This window comes from Vespula vulgaris, chromosome 22 (assembly GCF_905475345.1).
Source record: "Vespula vulgaris chromosome 22, iyVesVulg1.1, whole genome shotgun sequence".
Classification (NCBI taxonomy): Eukaryota; Metazoa; Arthropoda; class Insecta; order Hymenoptera; family Vespidae; genus Vespula; species Vespula vulgaris.
Genome location: NC_066607.1, coordinates 2,385,001 through 2,397,503, shown reverse-complemented (window position 1 = coordinate 2,397,503; position 12,503 = coordinate 2,385,001). Strand labels below are relative to the sequence as shown.

At 37.1% G+C, this 12,503-nt stretch overlaps 1 protein-coding gene across 6 annotated transcripts in view; it reads left to right on the top strand.

Annotated features, from left to right (window-relative positions):
- The window catches only part of LOC127071556 (insulin-like growth factor 2 mRNA-binding protein 1), a 120,664-nt gene that overhangs the window by 97,363 nt on the left and 10,798 nt on the right, over window positions 1-12,503 (top strand). For all 6 annotated transcript variants that reach the window (XM_051010960.1, XM_051010959.1, XM_051010961.1 and 3 more), the window contains 4 exons: window positions 9,387-9,563; window positions 10,707-11,087; window positions 11,217-11,469; window positions 11,673-12,026. In XM_051010960.1, the coding sequence (XP_050866917.1) occupies window positions 9,387-9,563; window positions 10,707-11,087; window positions 11,217-11,469; window positions 11,673-12,026 (1,165 nt within the window). The remainder of the gene's footprint in view (window positions 1-9,386; window positions 9,564-10,706; window positions 11,088-11,216; window positions 11,470-11,672; window positions 12,027-12,503) is intronic.

Sequence of the window (12,503 nt, the reverse complement as noted above, 5' to 3'; positions counted from 1 at the left end):
AGTATAATTATGCTCTATACGTGTTATATTATTTTTATAATTCAAAACATGATAATCGTTTTTTTCCCTTTCAAAGATATTTGCCAACATTGGAAACTTTAATAGTTATCTTTATACCTGTATATCTTTTTTACAATATAGTTTACTGAGTGAAAAAATCATGACTCAATCAGAAACTTATCGTCTCGGGTCATGGGGTTGACTTTGTGACGAGGGTTACGGAGAATAGGGAAGGTTACGGTTTCGCAATCGTTGTTTTATTTGACGATGCTATTTACATAGAATCAAGAATATCCATTTAAATTCGACCGGAAGAAATTTCCTCGTTCTATTGTCTCACTTAGCTAGTTAACTAGCTAAGCTAGCCAGCCAGCTAGCTAGATAACTTAGCTAACTAGTCAGCCAGTCAACCAAGCAAGTAGAAAGCAAGCAGGCAAGCAACGAGCGTTTGTAACTTGTAATTTGCGATTGTGAGAAAAAGAACGACGGTCTGTGTATGTACATACCCGATGCGATTTATGAAGAACTCGCTCGCTCGTGCGCGAAGTCGCTTAAGCAAACAGGTTTACGCAGGTTAAGCAGGTGCAATGACCGCGTAAAGGTTGCTTAAAAATATCTCGACACCATCGGCTCGTCTTCCTCTGTTGTGTATTCGGAGTCTCTCGTGGTCGATCGATATACATATATCGAGCAAGGTCTTTGATTCCGATAATCTATGCTTGGAAAATGTAAAACAAAAAATTTTTTTTCCTTCTTTGTCTGTCTGTCTGTCTGTCTGTCTGTTTTCTTTCGATTTTTAAGAACAATAAATCTTGTGATAATAAATTATATGTATATGTATATATATGTGTGTGTTTTGTAGAAATGTATTTAGTGTTATCATTTTTAGATTTTCTAGTCGTTCGATATTTCTTTATATTTTTTATTTTTATTTTCATATATATATATTTTTTTCAATTCTTTTTTTTTTCTTTTTGTTCCTCTTTTTCCCTCTCTTTTTCCTCCTTTTTTTGTTTCCTCTTTATTTCGTTATCGCACGTAATTATAATGCGTATTGAGAAATGAACGTACATATTTATGTATGTTTTATAGTCCTCTATGGATTATGTATTTATATACATATATATGTAGATATATATGTGTTTGTTATATAGTTACGTGAAACAAGATCGGGATCGAGATTATCTCTCGTACAAAGTCATAAGTCGATCGACTTTCGCTTGATACGCTTAACGATATGAAAATAATAAAAAAGAGAGAGAGAGAGAGAGAGAGAGAGAGAGAGAGAGAGAGAGAGAGAGAGAGAGAGAGAGAGAGAGAGAAAGAAAGAAGAAAAAGATTAGGAATGTACCATAGTACCACGTCGTTCGAGAGGAAAATTACTCGACAAGAATTTGTCAACAATTTTGCCAGCAGCGAAAGAAAAAAAAAGTATATACATATATACACACACACATACGTCTTATATATATATTATTGTACGATTCTTAGCGAGTTGGACTGAACTTCTTGCTCTGTTGTTTCATTGACATTAGCTTTCAGCAAGACAATTAGGCACGCGTACAAATTAGAACGTTTAGAACGTTGACAGATCATGATCGTCGATCACGTAAGATCGTATCATTCATGTATATATGTATTTGAAAAAAAGAAAAATCAAAATAGTAGTGATTTTTGTTTTGTTTTATTTCGAATGAACGAATGAATTTTCTTTATTTGCTAATGCAACATTCAGCTTTCCATTTATTTTATTTAATTTTCTTTTCATTTTCCTGTCTTTTTTTCTTTTCTTGAATTTATTCCTCCACTCGTTCGATCTTCTCTCTAAATCGAGCCAGAGAGTTGTTTTGAATATATGTATACGTACGTCTTGAAAGAAATATTACAATTACAAAGAAATATTTCAGTGGAAATATAAAGGAATATTTATAACTTCGAAAGGAAACTTCGTTTCCGGACCAATGTTTATATGACTTTTCTCGTTTTTTCCTTTTCTCTTCTTCTTCTTCTTCTTCTTTTTTTTTCAATCTTACAGTTAGTAAGAATATACTCTTGAAAAATTCGGCGATCTATTTCCGAGAAATATTCTGCATACATATAATATTCAGAGCATGGCGTCACGTTACGTACATATGTATAAATGTAAAATTTAAATAGAATAATATAAAATAAATGTAATTTTTCTACTCTGATAAATTTGATAATGCGATAACGGTATGATACACACACATATATATTTATTCGTAAAAAAAAATATATATATATATAGAAATATACATATGTATATTCTGGGTTTCATTTTCACGCATTCCCTATTTCGTTTTCAAGTGGGAGCTGACTCATACACAAAGTATAAAAACATCCTGCTTTCTTTCAAGGACCCACCGATCGGCATGCTGGCTTCGTTCATTCATCGCAAGTGCCTAATGAGAAGCAGCTTGTTTCTCTCTCTCTCTCTCTCCTTTCTTTTTTCTTTTTTCTTTATTTTCTCTCTCTTTTACTCTTTCTCTGTTTTACACGGAGTGAAAGAGAATCACGAAGTGAAGAAAAGGATGAGAGAGGAGAAGGGCACGCAAAATGCATGTGCACGAGCATGCATTATCATTTTAAGTTGACCGCATCAAGCAAGACCAGACCGCATTGCTTTCCGGTTATATCGTTCTTTTGCAAACCAGAGAAACTGTCTTTACTACAATCCCGATTATTTATTTTCTTGTTATTCCAAAGAAAAACTGCTTAAAAATGTTCATCTCTTAATAGCTTGTCTCTTATATCTTCTTATCTTTACTTTTTTTCCTTTTCATTCATAAATTTTCATTAACATCTATACTTACGTGAAATCTTTCGTTTTCCTTTTCGTTAGAGGGAGGGAAAAAAAATCCCCTTCTTTTTTCTTCTTTCTCTTTTCATTTCCATTCAAATTTAAAAACGTTCTTCGTCCTTATTTTTCATCCGGACATTACGAATTTGATTTTAATAGAAAAAAAAAGAGAACAATTTTTTTTTTCATTACAATTTTTTGACGTTCAAGCTCGTTTAAAAATTCGTATTGTTTACGGGGTGAGAATGGAATGGGAGTGGAGTGCTGGGAGATATTTCAGTTTATATTCATATTAACAAACAAAAAAAAAACAAAAAAGAAGATACAAAAAGTATTTCTCGAAGAGTTAATATTCCTATTCTTCTCTCATATTCGTATATTCTGCATCGTACTCGGTAGAGAACGTAGCAATGTATGTCAATATTAACGATCCCCCTCGCCTTATCTCTGCGACACGCCGCGATAGACTGGCATGAATTTTTCGTGCGTGCATGCGTGCATGCGCACGCGTCCATTGCTCTCGGCCATTGCGCTATATCGTTTACTACTACTATCACGAAGCAATATTATTCATGTGCATACTCTTATCGTCAACGTTGTCGAAGTTATCAAAAATCATTTTTCGAACGTATCTCTCTTTCTTTCTTTCTCTTTCTCTCTCTCTCTCTCTCTCTCTCTTTACCCTCATTCGCACCTGTCACTTCGATCGCGATAAATCGAGGTTAATAGTACAAATTCCACAAATCGATATTTCATTGTGTTCTTTGTGTTTTTCTGCGCGCGCGTATGCGTGTATGCGTAAAAGCAGAAACGTTGTATTTCGTTAAATCTAAAGTATAAAAATTCTAACGAAAAGAAGTAAATAAAGAAAAAAAAAAAATGTCAAAGATTCATGACTTTGATAAACGTTAAAAAGAATACTGGATCGGATTGTAGGGATTGTAAGCATGTTTGATTAAATTTTGAAAGATCATCGAATGAAAGATAGTGCGAAGTAGATCTATGTCGGAAGTGATCCGTATCGTCGTTACGTTCGGACGTGATGAGATTAGAATATTAAAAACGTTGGTAATTAAAAGAAAACGAAGAAAAAAATTAGAAACGCGTATTTCATTAAATGGAAGAAGCGTGTTAATGGAAGCAAAAAAGAAAAAAAAAGAAACTAGATCAAGAGCGAACCGAACAAAATATTCTCCGCGTCGCACAGTTTTGGCGCCATTCATGGATTACGAATCGCAACGAAGAGGAACGAGGAGGGGAGGGGTTAATAGGGAGGGCACACGTGGTGTATTGCAAATGTATGTATGTGTGTATATATCTGTAAAGTTCACAGAATTCATTCGGATTGCGTTTTCACTGTGCTTTTTTTTTCATTGATTTCTCTCTCTCTCGTTTTTACTACCTCCTCTTTTGATTTTGAAAAAAAAAAAATGTGGGGAGTAAACCGTAGTACGTGGTGTTTTCTTTCCTTCTGTTTTCTTTTTTTTTCGCGTCTCGCTTTGTCTTTAATTCTTCACTGCGGTGGCGTAGAGCGTGTACTACCCACGCGCGCGACACTTTCCCTTTTCAAAATCGATTTTGGCGCCGTCGTGCTGAACGACACGATGCGGCGCGATTCAAATGAGTGAAAAAGAGTGAGTGAGAGAGAGAGAGAGAGAGAGAGAGAGAGAGAGAGAGAGAGAGAGGTGTGTGTGTGTGTGAGAGAGAGAGAGAGAGATGTTCTTGTCTCTTTTGGCCAGGGCTGTACACGCTCGATCTACTACCCCCACACGCATGCACACATATATATGTGTGTATGTAAAACGTGTATATAAATCAAAATACGTGTATATTTTTTTACCGAACATTTTTTTAACCAATTAGAATTTTCAGATACACGTAGTTTTATCGGAAAGGAAAGATCTCAAAAAAGAATTTTTCTTTTTTACCCTTTCCGATTAAATATGATTATATATTTTTTCAAGTAATTATGATATTAAAATTTGCGTCAAATTTGTATGAAATCGAATGTGTACTCTCTTAAATGTAATGAAGCTTTCTCGAAATAATCGTTACATGTGTAATAAATGATTTTCATATCGTTACTTCTTTTTATATATAAGGAGAGTAACTGGTGTTATAGAAGAGAAAATTTCTTACTTTCCTACCGTAATGTATCTTTCTTTTCATTTTAAAATTAACGTCCGATCAATCGTTAGCCGAATATAGCGGCAACTTCTCGAACGATCAACTGGGTCAGCGCGTTATTTCGAGAACGGGAAGCGAGAGAAGATATCGTTAAGGCCTCGTCTGTTGTTAACTTGGCGCCACCAATCGGGGCAAAATAATAGAAGAGAAAGAGAGAGAGAGAGAGAGAGAGAGAGAGAGAGAGAGAGAGAGAATAAAGATAGAAAGAATAAAAAGAAGGAAATAATTGCTCGAAGAAGGCCAGGGATAGAGTTCGACTAATTATCTTAGTCGGCGCCCCATGGTGTTCCACTTTCGATGAACTTTCTTTTTCTTTTTCTTATTCATCGTCTGCGTAGTAGTAGTAGTAGTAGTAGTAATAGTAATAGTAGTAGTAGTAGCAGTAGTAGTATTCGTTGTCTTTGCATAACGAATCCCAATTCCCTTTGCAATTAAGCAATAGGGTGCACCGACCGACACCCTCGAATTTTTTTTTCGTTTACGGTGCGAGTACTCCCCACCCTCTTCTGTCCTTCGCGTTGAACACGTTGCATCGTCGATGGTGATGCTTCGTTAGAAGTATCACCCCCCAAAAAAACAGGAGAGAGAGAGAGAGAGAGAGAGAGAGAGAGAGAGAGAGAGAGAATAAAAGATAAAAAGGATGCAGTTAAACCGAACGGAGAAACGCCAAGAGAGAAAAAGAGAGAGAGAGAGAGAATGAAGAGGGGCGAGAGGGTGGGAGGGTGATAGGGAAAGAGAAAGTGTCCGAAAAGTGAGAAAGGGGAATAGAGGGGAATATAGCGTCTTAGGCTACATCAAAAGCTCTTCCACGGTGGTGAGCTGCGGTCAGGGCTCCTCGTTCTAGTCCACCCCTGTATTCATAGCTTGGAAAGGTCCTCTCTTTCTCTGTCTCTTCTTTTATACACATACATACGCGCACGCATGTACATACACACGTTTATATACATATATATATGTATACATATATAATCTTCAATTTCTATCTCATTCTCTCTTTCCATCTCCCCCTCTTTCTCTCTTTCGCTCAGCTTTAGGTAAAAATAGCGGCTTTCGTTAAAGGTGAACGAACGAAATGGCGAGTTACACGTGCGTGCAAGCGAGAAGCCGACTGGTGGTCGAGTTTGGTACAAGACTTAGAAGATAGTACAGTGATAGTAGTAATAGTAATAATAGTAGTAGTTATATAGTGTAGTAGAAATAAAGGAAGCGTAGTAGAAGGGAAGGAGGGGTTAAAGGGGTTAGAGAAATAGTGGCTAGTACTACCCAGTTGTAATAGTAGTAGTAGTAGTAGTAGAGTAGAGTAGTCTAATGGCATGTTGGTAGTACCGATAGTGATGATGCTCGTAGTAGTAGTAATAGTAGTTGGTGTAGTGGTGTAGGTATTGCGGATGGAAAGGGTTGCGACGAGCTTGCGGGTTACGACACTGATCGTGGGAGGTGGAATGGAAGTTCTCCTCTTCCTCCGAGTTGGCGGACGCGCGTGTATCCTACGAAGAGAGAGGTGGTCGAGCTGAAGGAGGAGAGAGGGAAGAGGGTAGAGAGAGGAGGCGATATCAGCGCTACCCTTGCTCTCGTCGTTTCAGCTTCCCTTTTCTGTCTCCTCCTTTTCTTCCATCTCTCTTGCTCGTTCTCTCTCACACACACATGCACATATATTTATGTATGTATGTGTATACGTATATAGTCAGTCAGTCTAGGCTCCCACCAAGCAAATGCCGCCGAAAATTCCCAAAAGCACGCGAAACAAAGGCTTCCTCTCCTCTTCCATCTCTACTCCTCCTCTTCGAAGTCTCTCTACCCTTACTCGTACTCGTTCGTTCTCTCTCTCTCTCTTTCTCTCTTTCTCTCTCATTCTCTTTCTTTCTTTCTTTCTTTCTCTCATTTTTTCTCTCTCTCTCTCTCGTTCGCAGGCCTCGTGTAGCACGTGTCCGCGCGGCAAAGTTCGCTTCGACGAGCAAACCAGGTCTCTGCCGTTCTTTTTCTACGGTGCCGTAGACACGAATTGTTGTTGTTGTATTCTGTTCTACTCTTCTACTCTGTTCTGTTTTATACTGTACTGTACTATACTGTATTGTACTATACTGTTCCGTTGCGTTGTTACTCGCCACGTTACTGCTGTATGTATATATAACTGATTATGTCGTCGCTACTACCTCGTCGAGTCGTCGTCGTAATTTCGATGGTACTGGTGTTGTTACTAGTACTACTGATGGTAGTAGTGCTGGCGATAGTGCTAAGAGGAGGGTGGTGATGGTGTCTCTCAACTCGATGAGAGTTTTCGGCACTGTCACCCCCGCAAGTGCATCATCGTTAGTCGTCTAGTCTGTTCTCTCATCTTCCTCTTCTTCTCTTTCTCACTCTCTCTCTTTCTTTCTGTCTATCTCTATCTATTCTATCCGTCTACCTCGACGAATTCACCTCGAGGCGACGTTTAGCAAACTCTGCGGATTTTGGGTATATTCTCTTGATGCTTCTTCTACCATCGAGTGGTGATGGCCTACCCGATTTTTTTCTCTCTCTCTCTTTTTCCCTCTTTCTCTTTTTCTTTTTCTTTTTTTTTCTTGTTTTACGCGTTGCATTTTCTCTATTTATTCCCCAAAAGAGTTCCACGTCCTAGAGGAAAGAAAAAAAAGGAAAGATATTCTTGCAAAAGTAAAAATTGCGATAGAAAGTTAAAGACGTTGTTATTTTACAAGGATATATTAATAAATAAACTCGATCTAAATCAAGAGAGGGTTCTATTAATTGTACATTGTCTAAACGATAATAAAGATAATAATACAATGCACCCCGTTCGCAAGGATTAACGTTAAAGATAAATTACGATACTATTAATACAATATTCACAAGGAACATATTATTATTATTCATTCCGTCGATCAATGTCGAAAATTATTAAAATTAAAATTCTATGTAGAATCGACGTATGGAAATTGAAATGATGGAGAAAGAAATGATCGGTTTTGAAGAGAAAGGGAAACAAAAATTGAAAAAACGAAACAAAATATAATAAAATGCAATGGAAATAAATACAAAAGATAGCAGTGTGCAGAGAAAAGGTCCCACAAGAAACGAAGAAAGAGAAAGTTTAGTAGAGATAGAGAAAGAAAGTGAGAGTGAGCGAAAAGAGAGAGAGAGAGAGAGAGAGGAAGGGTAAGAGAAAGAAAGAGAAAGAGAGGGAGAGAGTAGGAGAAAGAGGGAGAAAGAGAGAGACCAGGATTGATCCGAGGCAACAACGTCGGCGCGTTTCCTTCAAGGTTAGCCAAAAGCCCTCCTCGCGGCGCGCTGAGTGGGTCGGCGCGTTGAAAAATCGATAGCTACGAAAGTGAGAGTCTCGGCCGTTTCACCCTCCTTTTTGTTCTTTCCGCTCGACGTCCTCTTTCTCTTTTTCTTTCTTTTTTTTTTCTCTCTCTCTCTCTCTCATACACATGTACGCATATACACAGCACTCTCTCTCTCTCTTTCTCTCTCTTTCTCTCTCTTTTTCTGTCTCTGGTTTGTTTCTCTTCGTTTCCTCCTTACTTGTGCAGTTTGGTTCATTCATATCGCACAAAGAGAGACCACCGCTACGATGTCTTCTTTCGTTTCTTTCTCATCGTGCACGTGACTCCTTCAACACGGGTGATATCGCTACACATAGAGAGAAAGAGAGAGATAAGGACAGATGTATACAGTTTTCTTTCTCTCTATTTTTTTCTGTCTTTTTTTTTTCTTTCCCTCTTCTCTCTTCTGTTACTCTTTCATAGGCGCCGTAATGACGCGCCTTTTGCTCCCTCTTTTTCTTTTTTCTTTTTCTTTTCCTTTCTTTTTTTCTTGTCTCTCTTCTCTCTCTCTCTCTCTCTCTCTCTCTCTCTCTCTCCGTATTTTTTTCCCTCTTAACGTTTCGTTTTGACTAGAGACCACTTCTCTTAGCAATCGTTCGCCCTCTTTTGTGGATTTTAAACGATCTTTCTTTCGAATATACATACATGCGGTACATTAACTTAACGAGATAAAAGAGAGAGAGAAAGAGAGAGTGAGCGAGGGAGGCTCATTTTGGTTTTATTTGATTTGAATTTATACAAATGGATTTATTGAAAATAATTGGTATATATATATATACACACGCGCATACTTTCGTTTGAAAATCATGGCTGGCTTGTTTGTGTGTTACGGTGCTCACGCGTAATTTTATACTTTCGAATTTGAACGAGATATATTGTCTCGTATCTGAGATCTCGCTGTCGTGTCGCACATTACTGGAATAATAACTATTATATATATATCATTGTTATTTTTTTATTGTTATATAAATATATATCTTTTTTTGATTAAGTATTGTATATCCGAAAGACATTCGATGATTAATTTTGTTGTTGTTTTTCTTTCGTTTTTATAGCAGCGGTGCCGGTGCTAAAGTCCTAGTAAGCAACCTCCCAGCAAATGTCAGATTGGACGAATTGGAACTACTTCTGTTGAATTACGGACAGGTCCAAAACGTAGAAAAGGTGTCCTCGCGCGATCCTAATACACTGTCCTACCTCGTCAGCTATGAGACGCTAGAACAGGCACAGCAGTGAGTATATTATCATGATTTTATCTTTGTTATATTACCTTCATTTTCTTTAAAACAGCGATGGTGCGAAATATTAAAGAAAGAGAGAAAAAGAATTATTGGAAATTTCAAGCGTATTTCATTTCTAAATCTCTATATTCGTACAGAATATTTTTACGATCGTTTCAAACAATCCTGAGATATGAGATACAGAAAAATTAATCGGTTTTTCAACAAATCTCGTATTAAATTTTAAATGAAATTACACTGTTTATATAAATTTATGTTTTATATTTTATCTATGTTTTATGAATTTATATCATATATAAATATATTTTATCAAGATTGTATCGTTGCACGTTATACGCGCATGAAAATTTGCGTCTGCGATAAGAGCTTGTTAACTCCCTTTTACTTTCACGTTATTTAAACGAAATTAAAATTATTTTATATTTCATTTTCATTGTCATTCTCGTAAGAAGCAATCGGGAAAAAATTATTAGAGTTGGTTAGAAAAAGTTATTGAAACTTCGATATAACGATCGTAGAAATAAATTTATAAGCTTTTTTTAATAGCGACGTTTTGCATATTATTATGCAGGATGTCTGTCATTTGGGGAAAATATTTCAGTGGGTGGCTTTAACGCAACGAAACGATATAATAAAAATAAATTTCCTATCAAACGTTACGTCCTACTTATATATTTTTTTTTTCATTTATTTTCGCGTTACGACGATAAACGTTTTCCCGTTTATTTTTCATCCAATAGGACATATTTATCAAGTATCCTTTGTCGTTTTAGAATAGAAATATGAATTCATTAGAAACTTTCATCGAGTTATTATCGTTCCGACGAAGGAACGAATGATTGCGATAAAAAAATTCTCTGATAGCTCGAAAACAATGACAAATAAAGCACGTACGTTTCGCGCGGACTTTTTTCTCTCATTTTTTCTTTCTTTCTTTTTTTCTTTTAATCGTTTAGACGCGTTGAATTAATCAACCTTAAAAAATATTATTCCTTTCCGTAGTTGTTCAGACAACAACGTCCTCTTTTGTACTTACAAACAAGAGTAATAATCTCTTTTCTTTCCTTCTTTCTTTTCGTACTTAAACAGACATTAAATAAAATATACAATATTCGTTTTCTTGCGTCTTTACAGGGCTGTGAACCAATTTAATGGCTATGAATACGAGGGTAACTCGTTAAAGGTGGAAATGTCTTCGGCGGAAAGCCGACGAAGAGGCCGCAGCCAACGCGGCGGCGTTGCATTTTCCGGTCTTCCGGGATCCGGTCGACAAACGGACTTCCCTCTTCGTATTTTAGTACAATCGGACATGGTCGGCGCTATAATCGGTCGACAGGGTTCAACGATACGTCATATCACTCAGATGACGCGGGCTAGGGTCGACGTACACCGTAAGGATAATGTCGGGTCTGTCGAAAAGGCAATAACTATTTATGGCAATCCAGAAAATTGTACGAACGCATGCAAGAAGATCTTAGAAGTTATGCAACAGGAGGCAATGAACACGAACAAGGGGTGAGTAAAGAAAGAAAGAAAAAAAAAGATTTTTTTTCATCTTTAAACTTCCAGGACAAAGTATTCGTCAGGATGTATAATTTCTGTAAATGTATTATTGTTATTATAATCTTTTTTTTTTGTTTACAGAGAGATTATCCTAAAGATTTTGGCACATAATAACCTTATCGGACGTATCATCGGTAAAGGTGGTAACACGATCAAGAGGATCATGCAGGACACCGACACTAAGATAACAGTTAGCAGCATCAACGATATCAATAGTTTTAATCTCGAGCGCATTATCACGGTTAAGGGTACCATTGAAAACATGAGCAAAGCCGAATCCATGATCTCGAGCAAATTACGTCAGAGCTACGAAAACGACTTGCAGGCCATGGCGGTAAGTAATGTTTGATATTCAATAATTAGAAAAAGAACAAGGAAAAAGAAGAAAAAGAATAAAATAAAAATAAAATAAAAATAAAATAAAATTGTATTCAATTATAATTAACATTTTAACATAAAAATCTCTAAAAAAAATATATGTACATAATTTTTTAGTTATGTATGTGTGTGTGTGTGTAACGAATTTTGTTCGCGCAGCCTCAAAGCATGATGTTCCCTGGATTACATCCAATGGCTATGATGTCCACCGCTGGCATGGGATATAGCTCGCGTGGAACAGCCCTTTACGGCTCCGGTCCCGCCCCATATCCCTACCAAGGTAGCTTGCCGACCCAGGGCGTACCCGCTGGTGATACACAGGAGACGACCTTCCTCTACATTCCTAATAGTAGCGTCGGTGCTATTATTGGTACTAAGGGCTCTCATATAAGAAATATCATAAGGTTTTCCGGTGCCAGCGTTAAAATAGCACCGCTCGAACAAGACAAACCTGCGGAGCAACAAACCGAAAGGAAAGTCACCATTGTCGGTTCGCCGGAATCTCAATGGAAGGTAAAAATAAAAAAATAAAAATAGTAATAATATTCAAATAGTCTCCTTCTTCGATGTCTTATACACTTTTTTTTTCTTTCAATACGAACGAGCATTCGTTGGCTCGTCGCAACCGGTGTCGGTTTTGTAACACGAAGATCGTGAGTTCGAATCCCACTCGTCTTTTTCTCGGATATTATATATTATGTCTTTTGAGAAGGAGAGGAGAGAAAAAAAGAACCCACGAGAGAGAGGAGCGTATTTTTTCATAACAGTAAAGTTTGATTCGAAGATCGGAAAAAGGCACGTTTTTGGGTCTTTTACGATGTTAGCGTTTATATGTATCCTACTCGTTTGGGCCTATGCCGTTTACGTAAGCATAGGACTTGATTCAGTAGGTAGATCAAAAGAATAAAAGGGCCCCGTACCGATTAACGCCTTTTCATTGAAAATAAACTGTGTCATTCGGTTCCGTTTAACCCTTTAACAAATGTCTCC